Raw genomic sequence first — 26,569 nt, 5'->3', positions numbered from 1 at the left:
ACTATATTCAGTTTTATTCAATAAGCATTTTGAGCAAAGGTCTTTCCAGTTCCAAAGAGTCCATGCTTTTGTGTCTTTAAAAACCCTCTGAGCATCTCAGGAGGAAGAAATATTTGAAAACTCTATTATAGTTGGTAGCTATCATTAGTTTTTAATTCCCCATTCAGGAAGTCTTTTTCTGTTTAGTTCCAGAACAGGAAACATGGGTGGAAGCAGAAAATCATGCTCACAGCACTCTCGCCAGTGGACAGGCTGCCTGGAAAGTAATGCGTGCCTGGTTTCTGCAAAGTTCAGGCGGCAGCTCAGGCCTGGGTGCTGGGGAGAGCGTTTCCTGCACCGGGTGGGAGGGCACACTGCTCAGCACTGAGATCCCTTCTGGGACCACCACCATTTCCCTACCCACTAGGCTAATGTTCCAGAGATTGGAATTAGGGGGAGACTCCCTGGGGGCCTCCTGATTTCCTTCTCCAAAGCACAGCCCCCTTTTTTGGAGCAGGTCTTGACTCTGACACCTTTCCTCTCCCTACATGTTTGTTCCTGCGATCCAAGGCTTTGCACTCCTGCGCCCTCTTGCCCTGCTGCGTGTCTCAGACTGGCTTCTGTTCTGGATGGACCTTTCCCTGTATTCCAGCGGTTCTCCACCTGTGGGTCGCGACCCCTTTGGTGGTCGAACGACCCTTTCACAGGGGTCGCCTAAGACCATCCTGCATAGCAGATATGTACATTACGATTCATAACAGTAGCAACATCACAGTTATGAAGTAGCAACAAAAAATAATGTTATGGTTGGGTCACAACATGAGGAACTGTATTTAAAGGGCCAGAAGGTTGAGAACCACTGCGTGTTTTCCAAACCATCACCAACAGGATGGGAGAGAACAACCAGGCAACTGTTTGCAGGATTCTCACCAGGTGCAAGGCGCTGGTGGAGGAGCCGAGGGGGAGGCAATACAGAGTCCCAGTCCTTAAGAAGCTTCCGTTTCCCTTCTGGAAATAAGCTTTACCCCAGTAAAAAGTTGGGTAAGTGTGCCAGCCTGTATAGAATGACAGTGGAGTGGTAGAGACAATGGCAAGAGCCATAGACAATGGTAGGGGGAGGACCAGTGAGGAGTGGGCTGAGGCACTTTGGTGAACAGGACCAGTGGGTTCTGGACACTGATTCCTGTTGGGGTGAGAGTCTGGGGTGGGAGAGGGCGAGCCAGAGTTGACCTGGCAGTTCGAAGCCTGATTGTGTTGGACGGTAAAAGTAGACATGGATACAAGTCAGAGAACTTAGATGGGGAGCCCGTTAACGATGGAATGTTTTAAACATGCATGGATTGCAACCGTCAAGCAATACAGAATGGTATTCAGTGAAAAGTTTCCCTCCTGCCCCATCTCGGGTCTACCCGCTCCTTGGAGGTCACTGTTACCAATATCTGCTGGTCCTTCTGAGATGCTCTAAGCCAGTCTAGGCTGTGACCCATGGGCCAAGTCCGGCTCGCCACCTGATTTTGTGTGATCCACAAACCAAATAGGATATTTATAATTTTAAATGGTTGGGGGGGGGGGAGGGGGGAGGAAGAGACAAATAAAGCTTTGTGACACATTAAAATTATATGAAATTCAAGTTTTAGTGCCCACAAGTAGAGTTTATATGAAACAGCCATGCTAATTCATTTATACTCATCATTTATGCTCATTTGTTTATACAATTAATTTATGCTCATTTCTTTACCTATTACCTGTGGCTGCTTTTGTACTACAAAGGCAGAATTGAATATTTGCAACAGAGACTATATGGCCAATGAAGCTGAAAATATTTACTATCTAACCTTTTTCATAAAAGTTTGCTGATCCCTGCTCTAGGCATTATAATCATACTAGAGGCCCGGTGCACGGATTCGTGCACTGGTGGGGTCCCTCAGCCTGGCCTGTGGGGATTGGTCTGCAACCAGCTCTCCGACATCCCTGGAGGGGTCCTGGATTGTGTGCAAGAGGGCAGTTCTCAGGTGACGCATCCTGGAATTGGGCTCCCTCCTCTCTGGTTCTGGGTGTGTCACCTGAACCGCAGCTGCCAAATCACGGCAGCTCAGCAGCTCCTGTGTTGAGCATCTGCCCCCTGGTGGTCATTGTGCATCATAGCTACCGGTTGGACGGCCGGACAGTCGCTTAGGCTTTTGTATATATAGATAGGTAGTTACCAATGATTTCTTAACCCAAATGGTAGCATACTAAATTAATTGCTCTGCCCCTCATATCTTCCTTTACTTACCTTGGGGACTGCACCATAATATAGTTAGTCAGTGGGTGGTGAATCTTAATTTCATTTTAGACAAGGCAAAGACTACAGGTATATCTTGGGGATATTGCAGGCTCAGCTCTAGACCAACACAATAAAGCAAGGCGTGTAAATAAAGGAGGTTGTAATCTTTTTGCTGGTGGAGCGTCTTGCCTTCACTTTTCAAATATATTTTTAATTTCAGAGAGGAAAGGAGAGGGAGAGAGAGAGATAGATAGAAACATCAATGATGAGAGAGAATCATTGATTGGTTGCCTCCTGCACGCCACCCACTGAGGATTGAGCTCGCAACCCGGACATGTGCCCTTGACTGGAATCGAACCCGGGACCCTTCAGTCCACAGGCTGAGGCTCTATCCACTGAGCCAAACCAGCCAGGGCTTGCCTTCACTTTGTAAAAGACTCAACACCAGTGAAGCTCATAAAGGGAGGTGTGCCTGTCATTCTGGGGAAATGCTCTTGGGACTGGCGCTTGGCGCCCGGAGGTGGAGATGTGGGAGGCATCAGCAGCGAGGCTGCCGTGCGAATCTGTGACCTTGGTCTGTAAATAAAGCTCCCCCTCTAGAGACACGAAGCGTTGCATTCTGAGGCCTGTGCAGTGACCCGTGACTGTTACTAGTCAGAGTGACATAAAGACAATGAACGAGAAACATTAAACCAACACCTGAAGGAACAGTAAATACTAAAGGCAATTTAGAGTTACCTTTTGAGTCAGAGGTAAAAGGGAGTGTGCATGGTAAACAGAGCCGGAGGGCGGTGGGTCTTCATTGAATGCCTACTGTGTGCTACTGCTTTATACTTGCTACCTTATTTAGTCGTCACTTTCTCAATAGTACCATTTACCTCATTTTACAATGGAGGGAATGGAGGCCCAAGAAAGTTAAGTGACTTTTTCACATTCAGTGATTCAAGTGAGTAGCTCGTTGTTTCAAAACATGACTCCATCTGACATTTAAACTTTCTCTTTCCATTCTACCACCCAAGATGCCAGATTGGGCTGGGAGTGCCTCCCCAGCTTTTTATATATTTTTTATTGATTTCAGAGAGGAAGGGAGAGGGAGAGAGAGATACAAACATCAATAGTGAAAGAATCATCAATTAGCTGCCTCCTGCATGCTCCCTACTGGGGATGGAGGTCACAACCCGGGCGTGTGCCTGACCAGGAATTGAACCGTGACCTCCTGGTTCATAGGTCGATGCTCAGCCATGGAGCCACAGTGGCCAGGCCCTCACCAGCTTTGATAAGCCATTTCATCTTCCCGGCCTCACTCAGTCCCTTATCAGCAAAATGAGGTAATTGTCACTGTGATTTCCCTCCCCACTCTCACGTGGCCTGATTCTTATTACAGGTGAAACATTAGGGAAAGGGGTTGCTCATAACAGCCAGACACAGGAGCTTGGAGGAGAGAGAAGGGGAGGAAGGGGGAGAGGAGAAAGGTGCGTTGAGCAATTACTCTACTCTAACCAGTTATCTTGGATCTGAACCTTAGCAGACTATTTATTATTCCTTGATGTGGGGGAAGCGTCTGGAAACTGCTTCTAAACTGGGGACTTGCTCATCATCCTTACTTCCATGACCCTGAGCACCACTTCTGCACCTGGACTTGAACTGCTGGAGGGGCTGGGGTGGGGAGAGACCGGACCATGCCTGACAGGTCTCTCCCTGGGCTGCAGGGCTGTGCTCTGGTGTCTGGAGGAGCAGCAGCTAGAGGGCTGTCTGTTGTTACAGAGCTGCAGGCAGGGTGAGGAGGGAGGGGAACAGGGCGGGCGGGCGGGTAAGCCATCAGACCAAGGGGCCAGGGTGTGAGTGTGTTTATATAGGACTCGGCCAACCTGCAGTTTCGGATTTCAGACCCTGCTTTATCGGGAGACTCCCTGGTTTTCAGTCAGTGCGGAGCAGGGAGACAGCTGACACCAGAGCCTTCCTTGGAAGGCTGGGAACTGCTGGGCTCCGGGCTCTCTCCTCTCCGCTCCGCCTGCTCCCAGGAGCTGCATCCACCACCCTTGGCAGTTTTCTCGGATCTGGAGTAGTGTTTCGTTCCTTCCCAGTCAGCGGTCCGAGTCTTCCAGCATGGAAGGTAAAACCGGGTCCAGGGGGCCTGGGCTAGGAGACTGCGGCTACCCAGCTAGCAGGAGGGGGCCAGGGAGAAGGATGCACATGCTGGGCAAAGAGGAGTGGCGTGTGTGTGTGTGTGTGTGTGTGTGTGTGTGTGTGTGTGTGAGAGAGAGAGAGAGAGAGAGAGAGAGAGAGAGAGAGAGAGAGAAGGCGCATATTGGGGGCACTTCTATTATATTGAAAGCAAATCTTTTACTTCCTTTTTCTTTCGTTTATCCCGTCTTTCTCTCCTAACAAATAAGAATGTCCCATGAATGCCCATCTTCCTTTGGGGTCTCCCATGAGGAAGTTAGAGAAAATTTCTGGAATCTAGAATGTGACTATTTCCTCACTGGGAAGTAGGGGCTGCAGAGCGAACGTGGGGACAAAGATCTGTGCGGAGATGTGTGCCCAGAGGACCGAGGCCCTGGAGCCAGGCCTGGTTGAGCGGGCACTTGGGAACCCCCCTCACCAGCTAACGGGAGTCCTGTAGCTGCTCGCACGGTGGGAGGTGGAACCAGTGTGAACCCCAGCGAGGTCTCCATGTGGAATTAGCTTGAAGCAGCCTAAAGGGATTAGAGCCGAGAAGGGCCAAGTGACAGGAGCACTTTCTCCTGGTGCCTCAGCATGGGGCAGGGTGGAGGCCAGTGTGTGGAGCGGGTGGGGCTTGGCACTCTTTCCCGAAGCAGGCATTTGGGCGAGGAGCTGACAGGTGGGTAAGGCTGGTTGAGCGTGGCGCTGTCTTCCCAGGGTTTGCATGGTGTTTCTCAGTGTCCAGGAGCCGAGATCAAAGACCTGCCTCGTCTGGGGGGCGGGGCGGAGGGGGCTGGTGATGTCATTCCCTGTGGACAGCCCGTGCCGTGAGGCAGGGTCTGGCAGGAAGGGTGGGCCAGGCCAGTGGGACTCTGCCAGAGGCCGGAGGTGGCTTTGAAAAGCCCATTTGGGTGGTGAGACAAGCACTGGAAGCATGTGGTGGAGTGAGCTGCAGGAGTGGCTGGAAAGGAGCAAGGAGAGGGGACCGAGGAGCCCACAGCTCTCAGACATTCCAAAGCTGCTGCCAGCCAGGGGCCCCAGCTCTCAATATAGATATAACCCAAAATAGTGAGCGCACCAGCGTGTGCTACTGACTTCGGGAGATAACGAGAGAGATGGCTGAGTGGTGGTGTGGGCTGGGCAAAGTGTGCAGAAACACACTTCAGCACCAGACGCTGTACAGTGCAATTGAGTCTGCACAGCTATCTGTTAGGCAAAATAATTACTATTGTGCAGTCTGGTTACTTTGGAAACTAAGGGCATTTCTAAAAATTAGTTCTTATTTACATCATCAGCTGCTTCCAAATAGAATCCAATGTCTTTGTATATTTGCTAGATGGTGTGGTGCATAATTTTGGCCAACAGATAATAATAACCCTTCCTTTATACAGTCGTGTAGTGCTTTTAAGCCTGGAGTGCACTTCAGAGGTTCAGTTTAGCAGGTGTCTATGGACCCCTGTTCTCTCTGAGGTCCGGTGTTATCTATTTAGCATGCACAGCCGGATAAGGCATGGTTCTGCCCCCAGAGATCTCACAGTCTAAGTGCAGTCCTATAAGGAAGACAGAAAGAATATTAGTCCTTCAACAGAGATGCGGAAACTGGAGCCAAAAGATGCAGAAGGGCAACGATTAGGATCAAGATCCAATTCCTTTAAAAAAAAAAATAGTTTATTGCCCGGCCATTGTGGCTTAGTGGTTGAGCATCAACCGATGAACCAGGAGGTCAGGGTTTGATTCCCAGTCAGGGCACATGCCTGGGATGTGGGCTCAATCCCCCGTCTTTCTCATCATTGATGTTTCTATCTCTCACTCCCTCTCCCTTCCTCTCTGAAATCAATAAAAATATTTTTAAAAATAAAAATATTTTAAAAAACAGTTTATTGATTTTTTTTAGAGAAAGAGAGGAATGTAGCGAGAAACATTGATGTGAGGGTGCAACATGGATGCGAAAGTGCAACATTGATCTGCTGCCTCCTGCAAGCCCGCTACTGGGGATGGAGCCCGAAACCTGGGCATGTGCCCTGGACCAGGAATCGAACCTGCAACCTCCAGGTGCACAGGATGCCGCCCAACCAACTGAGCCACACTCAGCTCCTAATCCAGTGCTTTTTGTGTGTTTCCCCTGCGCACCACCATATGTATCAACTCCCTTCTACCTCTTCATCCCCCACACGTTTCCCGCTGAGTAATGAGCAGAGCAATAATCTGTGGAAGGCAGAGGTGAAATCCCCCCCTGGAACGGAGTCAGTCCTCCCTGGGCTTCTCATTGTGCAACTGGAATGGCAGCAGGGGCCTGGGTCTGTGATGTGTGGATCTGATGCTGCCATTCACCAGCGACGGCCTTTATAGCTCACATAACGCTTAACTCGGGACAGACTGGCTTCCCCCCCACCCCCCTGAGTTATCTGCACAGGGGCGGGAGCTGTAAAACTCAGGGGTTCCCTGGAGGTAGCTGCTCCCCAAACACTGGATTTAGAAAACAACCACCAACATTTGTTCAGGTCTTTGAGGCTGACAGAGTGGATTTACCTACGTGAAGAATAGCGTACGCTTCTTGATTGCCCCTCCCTGCCACGTCTGCCCGGCCTAGGTGTCCTGGGAAGGTCCCAATCCCAAAGCTTAGGGTCTTTCTCTGAATTTTTCGGCTTATGCTGAAAGGGACGTCGAGAGGCCAGTCTGGCCCAGTGATGATCACATTTTGGTGTGTGACAGAGTTTTCGCCAGTCTTAGGTGAAATGACAAAAACACGGAGAGCACACTGATTTTTTTTTTTTTTAAAGCAAAATGTATTTAGGTTAGAGGATTTTTTTGGGGGGTAAACAGGGGATATATTCAAATATTCTAAGGTATGGCTTTCTTATTCTTTTCATGAGCTGATGGGGAGAGTCAATAGTAGTTGGCCTTTTTAAATGTCCTTATTTGGCAAATTTAAAAATGGGCAAACTTTTAAGGGTTCCTTAAATTTCATTTTTTTTGAAATTTCACTGGTTCATGAAATCCAAAAATTTTCCTCCAGGCAGGCCCTTCTCCAGACAGATGAGAATCTCCCTGATAAGGGCTCTTTGGGGAAAGTTCCAGAAAACTTGGATTCTGATCTTGTCTTGATTGTTCTTTCCCTCCTTGGATCATGATAAACTCAAGTTGTCTTGGTTTCCCCATTTTTAAGTTGTGGGAGGTTCCTACCTTCAGAACAAGGCCGTGGGCAAAGGAGTGCGCGCTCACTTCTTCCCCTTTGTCAGAGAAACTGACACTCGCCCTTTTCGGAGAGGCTTGGGGTCAGGCCTTGCCAGCCCCTGTTCCTGTAGTTATCTTTTGGGAGTGGTGAATGTCACCTTCAATCTTTGGAAAGCTGGGGGGTTTTGTGGATTGGATTATGGGAGCAGCAGGAGGTATAGTTCACATTCAGGGTCTTGGGGTCCATTTGGAAACACCTTTGTAACCAGATGGTCAAGGGTCAAGGGCATTTAAACATCTTGCTGTCAGTTTTTGAAATGGTGGATTTTGCCCTAACTGGTTTGGCTCAGTGGATAGAGCATCGGCCCGTGGACTGAAGGTCCTGGTTTTGATTTTAGTCAAGGGCACGTTCCTCGGCTGCAGGCTCAATCCCCAGCCCTGGTCGGGGTGAGTTCGGGAAGCAATGTGTCTCTCTCACATTGATGCTTCTCTCTGTGTCTCCCCCCTCCCTTCCATTCTCTGTAAAAATCAATGGAAAAATATCCTCGGGTGAGGATTAATAAAACAAAAAGAAAGAAACAAAGAACAAAAGAAAGAAATAAAGAACCGGTGGAGGGGAGCTTTGGGGAGGGAAAAAGAGGAACAACTGTAATAATCTGAACAATAAAGATTTAATATAAAAAAAAAAAAGAAAGAAAGAAAGGAAGGAAGAAAGGAAGGGCAGATCTTCCTGAGCTCTCAACTGCAGCTTTTCTAGATCTGGAGGCTCCCAGAGGCTTAAGTGTCTGAGTCGTCGGCCTTCTGAGGAGTCAGGCCTGGAATAGCAACAAATAACAAGTATGTGGGAATCCCCAGGCAGCCCCAGCTGCCAGCCTGAGACACGTGGTTGTGTTGCACATGTGTGCAGACTTGTAGGAGAGAAATCGTTTAGGGAAAATTCGTTTGAAATCACCCTAGAAATTGAATAGATGCTCTTTTTGCGATTTATCTGATCTGGAAGTCCAAGCCCAGGGCATGAGGTTCTCCTGGCCAAGAGGTTTCTGGAAGGTGAAAGGCCAGTATAGCAGCATAGCCCTTAAGAGTAGTGCTATGGGAAAGCCTACAGCTGTGACTGATGACAGGTACCACGGACCTATTCAAATTAGCTGAGGGAAAAAGACAACGCGAGAGAGGATCCAAGAAGTGCGGGTGGGAGAGCTCTGCCATCGGTTATCTGAGGGCTCCACCTAAGTGTGGGGCAGGTGAGTGACGGTGACAAGGCAGTGGTTCTTAGCCTCTTTCTGGTCCCCAGTGACGGTGGCTTTCCCCAGGGAGGCGTTAATGAGAACTTTGTCCTAAGTTGGGACACAGAGACATGGAGTACAGTCAAATTCTTGGAGATGTGATCTCTTCTGAGATGGACAACCCGATAGGGCAAAAGGTGTTAACTATTTAACATGGCTTTTTCCTGACCGTAAAGTTCAACAGAGACATGACTGGGCCCTTAAAGATGCCCCCATCCCTTCATGGTGAGGTTATTCATCTGACTGCATGATCTTGGGTAAGTCATTTCCTCTCTGGGCCTCAGATTTCCCATCTGTAAAATGAGGGCGTTAAATTTGATCGCCACCATCCTATTTGTTTAACTGTGCATGCCTCAGCCTAGAGGCAGACAGTCGGGCCTTTCCCAGAACTTGAGGTAGACTTCGACGTTGCAAGAGGACAGTCTACGATCGCTTTAAGAATTGCAGGCCTACTTATTGTCCAACAATTGGCGTATCTGTTGGAAAAGTGGCTGCAGGTGGCAGCATGAGACAGGTCTTCTCCACACAGCAGATCCACAGACTTGTGTAACCAAGAGATCTGAGGACACCAATTGCCCAATATTGTTCGCAGTTATTGGCCAGGGCTGGGTTCCCATTTTAAAAGCCTCCCGAGGCCACGAAACACATCGGGAGAAACACGCCAAACCTGTTCCACTGTGTGTGGGATGTGATGGTTTCTCACCCCAGAACATCCCGTCTTCATCATCTCCCTCACAGCATCATTCCCTCTCTTCAGTTCCCACAAACGTTGGCCCCCTCCCCCCGTTAGCGTTTCCCGAGGCTCAGCTGCCTATTCCCCCTGGCAATGACTCTGAGGAGCAGGTGGCACAGATGAGGCTGTGGGTGATGAGGTGGAGAGAGGGCTGGAAGCGAATGAGGTGGGTAGTTGGGAGGCACGTATGTTAGGAATCCTCAGGCATGTCTCTACCTGAAGTCCAACCCAATAGCAGTGCTCTGCCTCTGCCAGCCCGCTCGGGTGCGAAAGCAGCGGCTCCTGAAGGGCAGCTGGGCTGGCCCTCGGATCATCTCCCTGCCCCACGCCAACTCGAGTTCCGGGGAGCTGGCTCCAGGCTGCAGGAACCCAGGGCCCCAGGAGAGACCCGGATTGTGATGGGGCAAGTGCTCTGCTTGGCTCTCAGCATCTTGAGTTTAAATAACTCCGGTGGCTCTCCTGAAAACCCCGTCAACAGGGCTGGGGGAGCGGCAGAGACAGCTCCAACTTGTCATCTGAAACCGTTGGGGCCCGTGGGGTTCAGAACGGTGACATGGGACACACGCTGTGATTACCTAAAACCTTCAGCCCCGCCTGGAGCAGCTCCAAAACCAAATATGTTCATATTTCCACAGCGTGACCTATTTAAAGAGCCACATACCTGGGATAAGCGAAAGGCTATAGAGTCTCCTGCCAGTTCGGGTCATGCTTTGCTGCTAACTAGGGTCAAGTCATGTTGGGTTCTGCCACCAGGTGAGAAAAAGCTTTCCCTTTTCAGGTGCTTGTGGATTTGGGAATGCGAACAAGTTCCGAACAGCCTCCCAAATCCCAACAGGTGCGGTTAGCCTTCCCATTTCACAGACGAGGAAGCGAGGGCTCGGAGAGGGGCAGGCCTTGCCTGATGCCATTCAGCCGATGTGTGATTCCAGCCCAGGTCCGTCGCCTCCAGAGCCAGGCTTCTCTGTGGGGCTGTGGCGCACTTACCTCTGGAGGAGCGAGTGGGGGTGGGAGCTCCGATTAGGGAGGCACTTTCTGTACACCTGATGGGTTTCATTTGCTTATATATTGACTTCTGGAATCCCGTAGAGCAGTGGTTCTCAACCTTCTGGCCGTTTAACCCTTGGCGGTCCAATTTTATTTTTGGAATTCAAACAGTCTGGTCCAAATTAATTGACGGGACTGAATGTTGAACCGGTTTGCGGTGTCGACCTCAGCCTCGACGTTGGACCTGCTCCTAGCGCCTGGTCTGTCGAGTCAGCCTCGACCTTGGACCGAAAAGGGTTAAATACAGTTCCTCATGTTGTAACCCAACCATAACATTATTTTCGTGGCTACTTCATAACTGTAATGTTGCTACTGTTATGAATCGTCATGTAAATATCTGATATGCAGGATGGTCTTAGGCGACCCACAGGTTGAGAACCGCTGCCGTAGAGGCTCGAAGGAGAGAGAAAGCTAAAGTTCAGTCGGCATCGTGGCTTCCAGAAGAATCCAGCTGGCTTTGTGGGGACTGTGAGAGCCAGGAACAATAGAGTCATGCTGGGTGTAGTGAGAGAAGCAGCACCGTAGGGGGACCCCCCCATCCCTGTGAAGAGCCCTGGAGTGCACAGCCCTCCCTGCCCGGAATCTTGCCTGGAGTAGGAACCGGTCTTGGGAGGAGGACTGTCCGGAAGGATCACAACCCCCGGATAGGGATGATGTTGCTGTGCAGCTGGGAAGAAGGAAAATTCAATTAGCGGGTTTCACTGCTCTTCACGAGTGATGTGAAAAAGGTCAAGGGAAGTACTAATTCAATCTGCTGGACACACAGCATGTGCTTTTAATACTTATTGGGAGGATGGACAATACTTTATTGGGTCTGCTGTCTGGGCAACGGCATAGGTAACTCCTCTCCCCCTACGTTCTAAGTGCTGTTAGATGGCAACTGCTATTTCGGGGTCATCTCTTGGATCATATAAGATATGAACTCTTGATATCCAGGCCCGCGTGTCCATGGTGTTGCTATGTGGTGAGGAGCTCGGTGCTGTGTCCTGCACTCGGAAGATACCCATTAGGAGGGGTTGTAGGTTAGTTGCCATAGGAACAAGGAACATCTGCTCTAGCCAACTAGAGAACGGATGGGGGGAAATATTCTTAAAGGGACCATTAGCTCATGAAACGGGTGCCAGGAAAGTAGATTTTCCTAAGAAGACCGGGGGGCCAGATCAGACCCTTTGGCCTGTGAGACTATGAGGCTCTGAGGCAGCAAACCCACCCTTGCTGTAGGGAGCGCAGGAGAAGGAACACAGGGTTGTCCTCCCCTGGGAGGCGGCTGTCCTGTGGGGCGTGTGCCAAGCTCTGTCTGCTTGTTGGTTCAGATCTTTCCAAGCCTGTCCGTCAGCAGTGCTCACCTGCGCCTTCATTAGGGATCTCAGCTCACCTACGGCCCCACTTTTCTCCTAAACCCCCTCAGCTCCCTCCTAAACCTCTCAGGACTTTTCTAAATCTCATGGTAGAAACTGATCTGCTTGCTCTGACCTTACCCTTTATCCTGTCCTCCCAGCAGCCTGTCTGTAGGCCAGTCGAGGTCTCCCAGCACCGTCTTCTGCTGCCCTTGGCCACACCTGACACTCCTTCCCCTTTCCTTTCACCTTCCTGGTCTTCCTCGTGCCAGCCGTGCCTGCGGAGCTGAGATGTTGGGTCCTCCAGAAATCATCGTGGTCATCCTGGCCCTCCCCGTGCAGTTGGGACTCCTGAGCGCCTGCTACCGAAAGCGCTCAGAGCAGCCTGAGCCCCGGAGGGGGTTCTATGGTAAAGTCAGAGAGACATGGCCGGACCACCGGCACCTACTGGGACCAAGAAGCCGATGCCTCACATGTGGTCTTGCTGTTTTATTCCTCTCCGGTGCTGGCTTCACTCTTGCTCTCCCTGCAGAGGCCTGGCGACCTCCCGGTCAGTCTCCAGGGTAGGGAAGGTGGCCTCCGGCAGCTCCCTTGTGTGCCCGTCACCTGGAGAGAAGGGATCACTTTTCTCTCAATCCCAAATCTCATCCCCAGCAAGGGGTTTGGCTGAGCTGGGCTCAGCTGGCTACTCATCACCCCTGCCTCACCCATGGGTACGACTCTATTCTTTCAGTAAAGTCCTTCCTAGGAGAGTTCATTGTCTCGTCAGACACCAGGGAGTCAGCATCCAAAAGCTCATCACTGTCTGAATTCAGTCATTCATAACATAATTGAACCCACTGTCCCTCATTCCATCTTGGGCTCATGAGGGTGACCATCTTGTTTAGGTTAGGATCCACTTAGTGACTATGAAGTCATCCCCTTTGCTTCAAACCCCAGAGCAGATTAGAGACGAACTGAGAGGTCGATTGTATAATCTCTTCATGATGCTGTACCCCGTTTTCTTTATGTATCCTTCATGCCTTATTCCGCCAAACTTCTCACCCCGCCCGGTGTAATGGCAGCCACGGAGCAGAAGTGCTGGGGCTGGGCGGGTGGGAGGCAGGCCCGCTTGGCTGTGCTCTGCCAGAGCGTGTGGGAGAGGAATGGAGAGCTGATCACTTCCCTCTGATCTTGCCTGACTCCCCTGGAGCCTGGAGGTGGGGGTGTCTCCGAGAGGAGAGGGAGGGCCTGCAGGGGCCCAGGAGCTGGGCTATTTCTGTAACAGAGCACGTTTGCAGCCAGCCACAGAGGAGGTCAAACTCTGGGCGCGGGGCTGGAATGTAGGGGGCCAGGAGGCTGGGGGAGCTGTGGTTTCACCCCTTCTGGCAGCTTGGAAGGTCCCTGCCGTGCCCTTTGGGGAAGGTGGGGCTCCCCACAGCAAAGTGCATGGGGGGGGGGAAGGCCTGGACCTGGTGGTGGGTGATGGTGATGGTGTCATGCACTGGAGGGGGGGGGAGGGAAGCATGCAAAACACAAATCCCCCCGTGCAGTGAGGGGGAGGGATTTAATTCCAAGGGGTGGGGGCTCTAATTCTTGCTCTCAGCCATGAAACAGCTCAGGTCCGGCAAAGCACTGTGTGAAGGGGGAGAGACAGTGAGGCAGTGCTAGGGCAGGGCCAGGGGGCTCAGATGAGCACAGGCGAGTGTGCCACAAGGTCAGGGATACTGACAGGCGCGGGGCCAGCTTCCCGTGGAGCGATGCCGCCCGGCCCCTCACCTGCCCTGGCCCTCCCAGGTCCTGTGTAGTTTGTATTGGCGGTCTCTCTTTTTTGTATGAGGACACCCCACATGGAATGGGCTGTGGGGCCCACAAACCCTGGCTCTGCACTTGCAGCAGCATCTACTCCCCCTCCTCTCCTCGCTGCCACTTCACACAGCCTTTTCCTCTGCTCTCCGGCGTCTTCTGGGTCGAACTCCTGGTCGAACAATTTGCACGTGAGGCTTTTATTAGATAGGATTGCCCGCTCCAGCTCTGCCTGTGTTACAGAAGGGCCGTCGGGGCTACACCTGAGGCTGCTTGACTTTTGACCAGCCCGCCCTTGGCCTGCTCCTCTGCAGCCCCCTACACGTAATCTGCTGGCTTTGTCACTTTTTCATGCTCTGGGTCCTCCCGAACCCACACCTCTGAAGCGGGCAGATGGCTCCGGGTGGGAATCAGCCCTGGAGAGGGGCTTTCCCGGAGAACCGGAACCACTCGGGACTCCGTGGCCTCTTTTGTCCTCTCTTTGACTCTAGGGGCAAGGTGAGGCCCTGTCTCATGTCCCGTGGGCCTCAGGGGCAAGCACTGGCCCGTGTTATATATAGTGGATGGGTACAGCGAAAGCACTAGAACTTGTCTTCTCAGTTAACTCCAGTGATGTAACCCCAGTGATGTAACCCCAGAACTGACTTGCTTTTTTTTTTTAAGACAGAAAGATTACCTGTGAAATATATATATATATTTCAGAGAGGAAGGGAAAGGGAGGGAGAGAGAGAGAGACATCAATAATGAGAGAGAATCATTGATTGGCTGCCTCCTGTACAACCCCCACTGGGGATCGAGCCTGCAACCTGGGCATGTGCCCTGACCAGGAATTGAACCTCCTGATTCATAGGTCAATGCTCAACCACTGACCCATGCTGGTGGGGCGAACTGACTTGCTTTTTAACTTCCAAGTGTGATATGACACAGGAAAAATTCACCCCCAGGTCAGAGTGCTGGGGGCAGACCTCCCTGAGCTTCTCAGGTGTGGATTATTCTGACTTCTCGGGAAAAGGAAGTGGGAGGTGGCATAAGGGCATTACAAACTAGATTTAGGAATCTCCCTGTGCCATCTTGATGGATAACTTCCTTAGGAGCAATTATTACGCATCCATCTTCATCTGTCAAAGTGCCGAGGGGTTCTATCGTCACTAGCAGGCCATTGCTTCCCATGAGTGGACAGTCCAAGGCAGGGGCAGGGAGGAATTATTACTGACATTTATTGAGCACTTACTAGGTGCCCCGACCTCTCTTAAAATCTTTGCTTGTATCATCTCATTTAATCCTTTGAAAAAAACCCACGAAGCAGGTTCTTATATTAATGCTTTTTACAGCTGGGGAAAGAAAGCAGAGGGAGATTAAGTCACTCACCCAAAGCCCCTTAGGTGGTAACTGGTGGAGCCAGGATTTCAACTGGGGCAGTCTGACTCTAGAGCCAACAATCTCAAGGCCAGTGCAGATTCAAGTCAGTAAAAATAAACTATGAGATTAGCTGTAGGATGATGCATGAGAAGGGAATTTCGATTTGCACAAGAACGCAAAGTGGGAAGAGCGCTGCCTTTGGACTGTGTCCTGGGCTCTAATCCCAGCCCACCCACCTCCTAACTGTAGCCTTGGGCCGCTTACCTGGCCTCTCAGGATTCTCCTCCATCAGCCCAGGACAGGCAGCTTGCTAAGGTCACGGCTTAGGTAAGTGTGAATTTCCTTTTTTTATGAGGATACCCAAGTCTTCCTGGGGAGGGTGAGGAGTGACTTAGGAATTGAAGGTTAATTCTTTTTTCGGGAGAAATGCCCACCCAGCCCTCCAGTACCCAGTCTCTGGACGAGACCTCCTGCCATCAGCTGTCCCCGCTGGTGGCTCTCCGGCAGCGGTCACCCTCTGGGCTCTCTTCATCTTTTTCCCCCCGTTAAAAACGAGGATATTGTCTTGCATACCACAGCCCAGTGAACCAATTCAGGAAATAGAACATTGCTGCAATACTATTTTCTTCTATGCAGCCCGTATTTAAATTTCACCAGTTGCCCTAATAATGTCATTAGAGTTTAATCCAGGACCATATTTCTACCCCCCTTAAAACTGGAGGCGTTTCTCAGCCTTTTCTTTGTTGATCAGGCACCGAGGATGTTTGAGGGGCTCCCTAGTCCTTCCTGCACCTTGTCCAGTCCCCCCTCTCCCTCTTCCTCCCCCAGATTCACAGGGTAAGGCACTCTCCTTAGGCTCAAAAGGTAAGAGGAGGTCCAGAAACTCAGTAATCAAGATAAACAACATTTTCCTGCCCACCTCAGAGGGCCATAAAAGAACCCAATGAGATAATGATGAGAGTGCTTTGTGAACCGTAAAGGGTTTTACTTGGTATTTTTCCCTTCTGTCCTAAAACAAATAACCCTTTCTTTTCATAAAGACCATATTCAGATCGGCCACATTATTTTCATGCAATGTCTTAAAAAATAAAAAGAAGTACAAAAAAATTCACGAAGAACAAAATACCAACCTTTTCAATAAAGACCGGATCAGGACCAGTGCCCCTCCAAGCCATGTGGGCGCCTCGAGCAAAAGGGAAATTCAGTAATACTGATCCGGTCTTTATTGAAAATACTTCATTCGTCACAGATTTTTTTTTTTTGCATTAATGTTTATTTAAAATTTTGCATTAAAATATTATTAATCCTGATTACTGAGTTTTTGCAGGTTTTCCCATCATCCTGTCCTCAGAACAAGGGAGAGAGAGGTGGGCGCCCAGCCAGCACTATTCTTGCACCCCGGCCAGAGTAGAGGAGGAGGGAGGATGGGGGACAGAGAGAGCAGGAGGGAGAGGAGGGACACAGAGGCCTGGCGGCCAGCCGGGGCTCTGGCCTGGAGCCTCTAACAGCTTCCAGCTGCTTCCACACCCACCAGACTTCCTGCCTTGGGAGGGGTGTTGGGTTGGATTTCCCCCCTCTTTTCTCATCAGATGCGTGTTCTAATTAGATCCTTGGATCCCCTCACGTCTACCAGTCTTCCCGGTCTTAACATTGACCACTCCCCTTTGTTGAACCTATTCTGACCCTGGATCTGCCCCTGTTTTCATCCATCCTGGGAGCCCCTTCCAGGTCTGTGACTGGCCGCTGTCCAGAGCATCCGCCTGGTGCTGGGTGAGCACTGGGGTGCAGGTCCATGTTCCCCATGGCTCTGGGACAAAGCCAGGCTGAGGGACCCAGGGAGGGTCTTCGCCAGGCTGCAGGGGCAGGTCTGAGGTAGCAGGAGAGAGATCTGGACCAACTGTAGGATTCAGCCTTGCCTCCGATCTAGGAGCTGGGTTATATTCACCTCTTTAAGCTTCAGGAGTTTGTGTGGGTGTGTGTGTCGGGGGGGGGGGCGGGGGTGGTGTTTAAATGAAAGTGTTAATATTTTTCTGCCCACCTCATAGGACCATAAAGGAATCAAATGAGAGAATGATGAGTGTGCTTTGGGAATGTAAAGGGTTTTATTCGATATTATCCCTTCTGTCATAAAACAAATAATCCTTTCTTTTTATAAAGACCACATTCAGGTCGACCACATTATTTGACCTAAATCACTGAGAGAGTCCTGGCCGATTCAGGGGCTAAGCCCATTCCTGCCGTTAATCAGTATTTCTGTCAGACTAAAGCAGGTCATAAGGAGAAGCTGGGTCCTCCCCCTCCATCCACATTCCATCACGGTGTAGACGGAATGGGTGGGCCAAGAGTAGCTGGGTGGTTTTCTTCAGTGTCTCTGCTGAAGGCTCCCCCCTTTTATATACCTTTACTAGTATTAAGGGTAAAATTTGATATGTTTTGTGAAACCATACCCACAATTAAATTAGTGCACATATATGCGTTATCCCAAAGTTTCTTCCTGCCTCTTTGAAATTCCTCTATTCACTCCCTCCCCATGCAACTTCTGATCTGCCTCCTGTCACTATAGATTAGTTTGCATTTTTTAAAGAATTTTATATAATGGAATCAGACACTATACACTTTTATTGGTGGAGGGGCTGGCTTCTTTTACTCAGTGTAATTATTTTGAAGTGCATCCATGTTGTGGAGATCAGTAATTCACTTCTTTTTGTTGCTGAGGCAGATTCATTGTATGGGTGTGTCACATACACTGTTCTCACGTTTTCATGGACATTTGGGTATTTGAAGCTTGGGCTCTTCCAATGCAGTCGCTCTGACCATTTGTGTACAATCTCTGTGTGGACATGTGCTTGCATTTCTTTTGGGTTCAAACGTAAGAGAATCAATGGCTTGTTTGATAACTGTATATTTAACTTTAAATGAAATTGCCAAACGTTTCCAAACTGGAGATGCCATTTATATTGTCACCAGGAGTGTCTGAGTTCCAGGTCATCTACATTCGTGCCAATACGTGGTATGGTCAGTTTTCGTTGGCGCTGTTCTGTTGGGCCTGTGGTGTTAGCTCATTTGTATTTACATTTTCCTAGAGACCGTGACATCGAGCATCTTTCCATGCACTTTGACCTTGTATACCTTCTTTGACGGAGTGTCTGTTTAAATCTTTTGCCCATTATTTATTGTGTTTTTGCCATCTTAATAGTAAGTGTAGTAGTTCTTTATGTGTGCTACATAAAAGTCGGATGCCAGTTACATGTTTCGCAAATCTCTTCTCTCAATGCATGGCTTACCTTGTCATTTTTTGTAAGAGTGTCTTTTGAACGGCAAAGTTTTTTACTTTAGTGAAGTTCAGTTTGTTGATTTTTCTTTATTGTTGGAGCATTTCGTGTCTAATTCAAGAAATCCTTGCCAAACCCAAAGTCATTAAGTTGTTTCTCCTGTTTTCCTCTAGTTTTAGCTGTTCCATTTAGATATTAGTTGATTTTGAGTTAATTTTTTAAAATCTTTTTTTTAAATTGATTTTTATAGAGAGAGGAAGGGAGTGGAATAGAGAGATGGAAACATTGGTGAGAGAGAAACATCGATTGACTGCCTCCTGCATGCCCCCTCCTGGGCACCTAGTTTGCAACCTGGGTATGTGCCCAGACAGGGAAACAAGCAAGCGACCTCTTAGTGCATGGGTCGATGCTCAACTACTGAGCAACACCGCCTGTTCTTTATTGAGTTAATTTTTGAATGTTTGTAGGTCAGGATTTTTATTTTGTTTTGGTACATGATCACCAGTTCTCCCAGCTCCCTGTATTGAAGAGGCTACATTACCCCACTGAATTGCCTTTTGACCTTTGTTGAAAATCAGGTGACCACATATGCATGGTTTATCATTGGACTCTTCTGCTCCATTTATCTATGGTTTAATTTGAATTCATTGGGGTAACATTAGCTAATAAACATTTATCTATTCATCTATATGCCAATACCACACTGTCTTGATTACTGTAGCTTTATAAGTCAGTAGTCTGTCTTCCAACTTTATTCTTCTTTTTCAAAGTTTTACTTATTCTAGGTCCTTTGAATTTCCATATACATTTCAAAATCAGTTTGTCAATGTTTACAAAGAATTTGCTTGGATTTTGTTTGGGATTATGATGACTCCATGGAAAAATATGGGGAAATTGCTCTCTTAACAAGATTGAGTCTTCTGGTCCATGCAAACAGTTTATCTTTCCCTTTATTTGGATTCTAGTTAACGTCTCTCAGCAATGCTTTGTAGTTTTCAGTGTGTAGATTTTGCATATCTTTTGTAAATTTATCCATATTTCCTATTTTTACGCTATTGTGATGTTTTAAAATTTTAATTTTTCATTGTTTGCAACTAGTATATAGAGATACCACGGATTTTTAAAAAAAAGAATATGGACTTTGTATCCTGATCCCCTTTTTAAAACTTAACAGAGCAGGAGCCTGGAAGTACGGAGGTGCAGGGTATTTGCATGATATGCTAAGCATTTAAAACGGCATCTAAAACATCAGCATCTTTCCCTGTTTTAAGTCACGAGCACATTCCATTAGCAGCCCTGCAGTCAGCTGTGGCTGTGAAGGGTGCCAGAGAGGGGGTGGTCTGGTGCATCTGACCCTCCATGGGCAGCGCTCCCCGGGTTTGGGGGGTATGCTTGGGGGTGAATGAAACAGGTGACAGTGCAGTGTAGCCCCTTTAAGAGACCGGGGCCAACCAGCCATCAGGCCCCTGGGGAGGCAGCCCGGCAGATAAGATAAGGCCCCCCCGGCTGCGTTAAGCCCAGGTCCTGAGCCACAGTGGCTGGGCTACTGATAGCCAAGCAGGAACCAGCAGTGATAAGGAGAAGGTGCCAGCGACTAGACCCAGGCTGGCCCGAGGTGGAGCGGCCCCATCACCCATTGGACCTGAAAGGGGAAGAGAGTGTTCAAGGTGGGTGTGAGCGCGAGGGCATTTGCGTTCTCCTGTATATCCCATCATAGTCAGGATCATGGTTTAAAATCCCTACTGGACGGCGCTTAAAGGCTTTCTGTGTAGTGAACGTTCCATAAATATGTTTATTGAGCTCTTAATGTTCTCTCTGCTCATATCTTTGCTCTGGTGAGATGCTCGGATACAGGCTTTGGACTACCTGATGTTTTGCTCAAACTAGAAAAATCCTGCCACGGACTTAACTCCAAAGAGCCTGGAGCTCCCCATTCGCACATATCTGTGTAGATTTACCTGCATCCTACACGGAGACACTTTTATGCTGGATGTAGATTTCCCCAAATCAGCCGCCTATTTTTAAAAGGATAAAGAGGGGATCCGTGTCTCCCCATTCCTGCCCACCTTTCATCTGCATCCTGCGAGGGTGTGAAAATGATTTCTGCTACGATGACCTGTAGAGACGACCTGTGGCCACGTAGTCCATGCAGACCCGAGCAGTCCTTGGCCTGTCAAGATGTTTCCCCTCTTCCTTTCCATTTCAGTTCCCAGTGCCACTCTCCAATCTCCTGAGTGAGGCGGGCCGTTATTAAGCAAAGAAACCCTCTAGCTAAACAGCCAGGAGCTGAAACTGCTCAGCCACCTGCAGGGATTGTGCGCTGGGCCCGGACAGAGGCCCTTCCGCGGCCCGCGGCCCGCCTCCCACGGCCTGTGTCCCAGGCTGGGAATGCTATGACTACCTTTGTCTGCGCTCCCTCCACCAGGAATAAATAAAAATATCATCCCTCCCCCAGATCCCGGCTCCTCTATTGGCCCGTGAAGCAAATATTTCATAATGTGGGCTCATCCAATTGGGCATCGTGCCAGAGCCCAGCGCCTCAGGTTGCGAGTGAGCGCCAATCAGGCGGGGCGGCCGGGGTGGGACTAGAGGGCTCCCCTGCACATGGGAGGCAGCGCTTGCTCAGGTGCGTGGAGGCGGCGAGGTGGGAGCCGCCACTTCCTCGGGGCTGGGGAGAGGGGACAGGGCGGCCCACCAGCCAGCTGGAGCCAGCCCAGCGCTGAAGGGGTTAAGGCCAGCCAGCATGTGTGGCTGTTAATGATTGCTACCCCCCAGGGACCTGGTGAGTCTTCAAGGGAAGCCTTTTCCCTATTGCTGAGTGTGACAGGAGTGAGAGCAGAGGGCCCGCAGAGCGCTCCGGTGAGTGAGTGGTTGGCTGTCTGTCCCCTGTCTGTGTGTCTGTCTGTCTGGGTGACTCTGGGACAGGTGAGGGCACACTCGGATGCACCCGTGTCTTTTCTTCCGCTGGAGCCGGCTTTTGTTGCAACCGGACAGAAACCCCCAGCTTGGGGCCAGATTTCTGTATCCTGCCTGTTTATTAGAGGGGAACCTCCAGGGCTGGGTTAGTCCATCCAGGGGGCGAACTACTGGGCACGGGAGCCAGGGATGCAAACCATTGTTCCGAGGCGGAGACAATGGTTCGTGGCCACCCCACACAGAGCTGCCGCGGCCGCTCTGCCTCCCTCTCGGAGCCATTGTCTCCTGCTCCGGGCAGAGCGCAGCGCCGGCCTCTCGAGGGCTGACCTCCTGGGATGGCCGGGGAGGAGGCGCAGCCGGGGGAAGACTGAGATGTGCCTGCCCTGCATCCCTGTTATTGAGGCTGGAGACGTGGGCGGGAGACACAGCCGGTGCAGACCTGGGGGGAGAACTCTTAATTCCTTACGAAGACAAAGTTGTCATTGGGCAGCAAAGTTGAAACCTAGGAAGAAAGGCTGCCAATCTTTTGGGTGCAGGTGCTTGCTGGCCGCTGTCCTCAACTTCCCATTTAGGACCCTCATTCCCGCAACCTCCGAAACACGGCTCTCCCACTCGGCCCCGTCTCGTGACAAGTCCGATCGTGCAGAGTGTGGCCAGAGCGCCCGGCTCTGTCGCAGGGGGTGGACCGGCCAACTGCTCTCAGCTGAGGTCCGCGTGTGCCCGCACCTGCACGTGACGGAAATGAGGGCCTTACTAGCCTCCAAAGCAGAACTGTTGACTTTGCCCCCTAAGCCGGGAGCCCTTTTGTCCTCGGCCTCTTTCTGGGGAGGAAAGAGGTTGGGGTGAAGTCATGGTGGTGGGAGGCGGCCCCGGAGGCGTCTGTGGGAGGCACAGAGTGCGCCCCGTGCCAGGCTTGAGGCAGATCCGAGAGATAGGGCTAACCCACAGGGTGCTGGCTCTTCCTGGTGCTTTCTCTGGCTGGACTGCCCGCGGGCAAACAGAAACCAGGCTCAGCGAGGGGGAGGTGCCAGCCCTGGGCACTGCAGGGCAAGAGCACAACAGCCAGTTTCTGGGCATGTGAGCCAAGGCGGGGCGGGGGTTGGGGGGGAGCGGGGAGGGCGGGAGGGGGGTAGAGACTGGAGAGGAGGGGGCCACGGGTCGTGCTCTGCCTTGTACCGGGAGTGAGCCGCCATGTGACCAGCCTTTGGGAGAAGCACACGGGGCATGGGCACTCCAGCCCGTGGGGGCTCCCTGGGCGTGCAAGCCGTGCAGTCGCCCTGCATGCTCAGGAGGGCTTGGTGCACCCCTCTGCTGTTGCCATCCTGAGAGTCTTAATTGCAAGGGGCCCTGCATTTTTGTTTTGCACGGGGCCCTGTGAATTATGTAGCACGCGCTATTCCCAGGCCCAGCCAGAAGCTGCAGCAGCAGGGTGGTTACTCATATGCTCCGACAGGTGTAGGCAGCGGCACCTGTTACTCAGGTGTCACTTACTCAGACTGGCTTCTGCCCTGGCCCAGACCTGTCTTCCTCTCTGCTGACCTCCCAAAGCACGGTTCCTCCTGTCATGGCTCGTCTCCCTTCAAGGCCACTGCACGGCAGGGGGACGGGGCGAGAGCAGCAGTGTCCCTTACCTGATTCCCTTTCTCCTCCCTTTTCCCTTCCTCCCCAGGGCCCCTCTTTCCTGTCTGTGCTCCAGGCTGGGGTCTAGGCCTGGGAGTACCTCTTCCATCCTCCCATCTCTAAGCCACAGCTGCCCACGAGCAGACCCTGGCCCCTGCTTCATGTGCCATGTGCCATATGTCAGCACAGGTTCCATCCAGGTCTGGGTGGGGGGACCGGGCAGGTGCAGGGGAAGGAAGACTCCTAAGCCCGCTGTCCTTGGTGGCAGCTCCTAGGTGCCCCAACCCCCTCCTGCTGGCTTGTCTTGCTCTAGAGCAGTGGTTCTCAACCTTCCTAATGCCGCGACCCTTTAATACAGTTCCTCATGGTGTGGTGACCCCCAACCATAAAATTATTTTCGTTGCTACTTCATAACTGTAATGTTGCTACTGTTATGAATCGTCATGTAAATATCTGATCTGCAGGATGTATTTTCATTGTTACAGATTGAACATAATTAAAGCATAGTGATTAATCGCAAAAACAATATGTAATTATATGTGTGTTTTCCGATGGTCTTAGGCGACCCCTGTGAAAGGGTTGTTCGATTCCCAAAGGGGTCGCGACCCACAGGTTGAGAACCGCTGCTCTAGACCAAAAGACCCTACAGACCACTTTTCCTCTCCCCACCTCCAGCCTCGGCCAGAAGTTGTCCAATCCAAGCAAAAAAGAAAAAAAAAAGGCAGTCAGGAGGGAGGAACACGTCCCTGTGTGTCTAGACTTTTTCTCCTGAACTCTTCTCCCTTTTCATCTCTCCTCTCTCACCTCTCGGAGCGACACTAGAACCGTTCCCTAATGCCTCGCCCACCCCCACCTGCCCCAGTAGGGCTGTTAGTAACCATAGTTTTAAACTCTGAAGGGGGGTCTTCATACATATACTATTCAAAAATGATGGATTATCCAAATTAATTTTAATTGGATTTTGAAATGTATTATTTGGTTTTAGATTTTCAGCATTTTTGTTATTGTTATTGGCAGTAGGTTCCCCTTCCTCTTTGTTTAACGGGGGACTGTCAGGGCACATGTGATTCCCTGAGGACCCTGAGCACAAGCTGTGGAAGGACACGCGGGTCGGAGTGAAGTGTTAGAGCTGGAGAGTGGCTTGGAGACACCGAGCCCAGCGCCGTCCCCTGCCCGTGGAGCTGCTGCCCCTGCCCCACCCACTGTGGCAGCCACGGTGCCATTGAAATGTGGCCGGTATGACTGAGGAACTGGATTTTAATTTTATTTCATTTGAATGCATTAATTGTAAATAGCTACCTATGACTAATGGCTGTTAAAGTGGCTGGCACAGATCTGAGATAGTGCTACTTGTTTTATTTTATCCCTTTACTTTATTAATGATTGTGACATCAGCCACTTACTGAGCAACTATTGGGTGTCAAGCATGTCCCTAGACTAGCAATTTTTAACCGGTGTGCCCCAAGAATTTCTAAAGCATGCAATACCTGACTCTCTAGTCAGGGGCACTGACCCCTTTTCCCTTAGATTGTCAAATAAAAAATGACAACAGCCAACACAGCAATAGCTGTCCGATCAGGTCATATACTAGGTCATATACTAGGGTTGCATCTTATTGTTTACATTAGAGGCCCGGTGCATGAAATTCATCCACGGGGGGTGGGGGTCCCTCAGCCCAGCCTGCACCCTCTCCAATCTGGGACCCCTTGGCAGACATTTCTCTCACAATCTGGGACTGCTGGCTCCCAACCATTCGCCTGCCTGCCTGCCTGCCTGATTGCCCCTAACTGCTTCTGCCTGCCAGCCTGATCACCCCCTAACCACTCCCCTGCCAGCCTGATCGACGCCTAACTGCTCCCCTCCCAGCCCGATTGCCCCCAGCTTCCCTCCCCTGCAGACCTGGTCCCCCCTAATTGCCCTCCCCTGCTGGCCTGGTCTCCCACAACTGCCCTCCCCTGCCAGCCATCTTGTGCGAGGGCATGATGGTCAATTTTCATATTACCTCTTTTTTACATAGGATTATTATATAGGATTGCATAATAAGGTTGCACCTTATTGGTTAATTCTTGGTACCAGAAAACCTTATAATACAAGTATAGGTAAAATCACTTTTATTTTTTTGTAAATCAATCAAATTTATACTTTTGTCAGATTGGCAAAAAATGTATATTTCTTGGTGTGCCGCAGAATTGTAGTAATTAGTTTATGTGTGCCAGGAGATGAAAAGGTTGAAAAGTGCTGTCCTAGATGTTCAGTGTGATCTTGTTTAATCCCCCCAGCAACTCCGGTATCTGTCCAGGTTCCAGATGCAGAAACTGAGGCCCCAGAAGGAAAAGGCAGCGACTCCTGGCTCTGGGAGCCCCGCCCCCTTTCCTTCAGGGTAGTCCGCACGGCCCATTCTTTGTCTTCATCAGACAACTTTCTTCAAATGTCTACAAGTCCTTTCCCTCCACATCGTGCTTTTCTGCTCTGAGATGCCACAGGAGCTCTGGCGGTTGTCCTCAGTCCTTAGAGGGAGAGGGCACTGGCAACTCTCCAAGCACGGCTGGTTTCTGGCTGGTTCCGCCGGTGGCCTGTCTCCTTGCTCCCTTTGGGTCCCCACCACAGCAGACAGCAATCCAGGACATTCCTCTGCCCCCAGAGCGCTAGGCAAGCTCCCCAAGCACATGGGACGTTCCAGACTCAGTCCTGGCAAAGGACGTGCTCAGAATTTCCCACATGTGTGTCCCCGCCGGCCTCTCACTCCCAGTCCAGGAGGCACATGCAGCTGAGCCTCCCTGGGCCCCAGGAGCAACCTACCCTGGAGCTTTGCTGCCATCCCACCTGCCTCTGCACCCTCACCCCGTGCACCTCCCCCTGCCCCCAGGGAAAGGCTCCTTCCTCCGGAAGTAGTCGCCCAGCTCCTGCTCTCCCACTCCCATTGATTTATTGCTCTCCTCCTCCCCAGACAAGTCCTCTGCTTTGTAGATTCTTACCAGAGTCCGGCTGGCCAGTAGGGGAGGGGGCAGGGAGAGGAGGGGCCCGGAGCAGATGGAGAACCGGCCCATGGGATCCCGTGAGAGGATTTGAGGCTGAGCTCTCCTGCCTCTCCCACTCCCAATTCAACACCACCAAGCAGAAGGCACATGCCCCCGCCCGCACCGTGGGCAGACCGAGCCCGCCTCCACAGCCGCTCCATCAGACGGCCATCCGGGTCCTGCTGTGTGCGAGGTGCCGGCCAGGGCACAGTGACAAAGAAGGCAAGGCTGTGTGCAGTGTGGGTGTGGCCGTCCTGCCACACCTCTATACCTAGACAGCACTCCCCCCTCCCCCCATCACACAGTCCCCAGACCTGTGCCCACAGGAGTCACGAGTGAGAGGGTCTGTGCCTTTCATCCCTGTGTCCCCAGCGGCCTGTGGAGCTGGAATCACCCTGGGCCAGGAAACTCTTCCTTTTCTTTCCTGGACACAAGGAGCTCGGGTTGGGTAGATAGAAGGGACGGGGGCCACCAAGGACACGGGAACTTTGCCTTGTCTCTCCTGTCGCCATAGCTGGGGCCATGGGCCTCAGTGTCCCTGACTCGAAAATGGGCCTTGCCTTCCTCGCAACGTGAGGACCAGAGACTACGTCCTTGCATGCGGTTCTTTCCCTCAGTTCT

The 26,569-nt window shown here is 50.9% G+C and overlaps 2 protein-coding genes across 8 annotated transcripts in view; both read left to right on the top strand.

Annotated features, from left to right (window-relative positions):
- LOC132220668 (pleckstrin homology domain-containing family A member 5-like) overlaps positions 1 to 371 on the top strand; it is a 58,037-nt gene extending 57,666 nt beyond the window's left edge. The window contains exon 4 of the mRNA XM_059674023.1: positions 187 to 371. Coding sequence (XP_059530006.1) covers positions 187 to 367 — 181 coding nt within the window. The 3' untranslated portion in view covers positions 368 to 371. The remainder of the gene's footprint in view (positions 1 to 186) is intronic.
- The window catches only part of PLEKHA6 (pleckstrin homology domain containing A6), a 113,885-nt gene that overhangs the window by 39,586 nt on the left and 47,730 nt on the right, over positions 1 to 26,569 (top strand). The window contains exons 1-2 of one of the 7 annotated variants that reach the window (XM_059674013.1): positions 3,796 to 4,022; positions 4,133 to 4,358. The exons of 4 other annotated variants lie outside the window; for them this stretch is intronic. The gene's annotated coding sequence lies outside the window, so the exon portion shown is untranslated. Of the gene's footprint in view, positions 1 to 3,795; positions 4,023 to 4,132; positions 4,359 to 21,029; positions 21,255 to 26,569 lie in introns of those variants that run through there. 2 more of the 7 variants (XM_059674016.1, XM_059674015.1) reach the window with 2 other exon arrangements.

This window comes from Myotis daubentonii, chromosome 18, assembly GCF_963259705.1.
Source record: "Myotis daubentonii chromosome 18, mMyoDau2.1, whole genome shotgun sequence".
In the NCBI taxonomy this organism is placed as follows: Eukaryota; Metazoa; Chordata; class Mammalia; order Chiroptera; family Vespertilionidae; genus Myotis; species Myotis daubentonii.
Note: the sequence above shows the minus strand (reverse complement) of the source record. Positions and strands in the feature narration are given on the sequence as shown.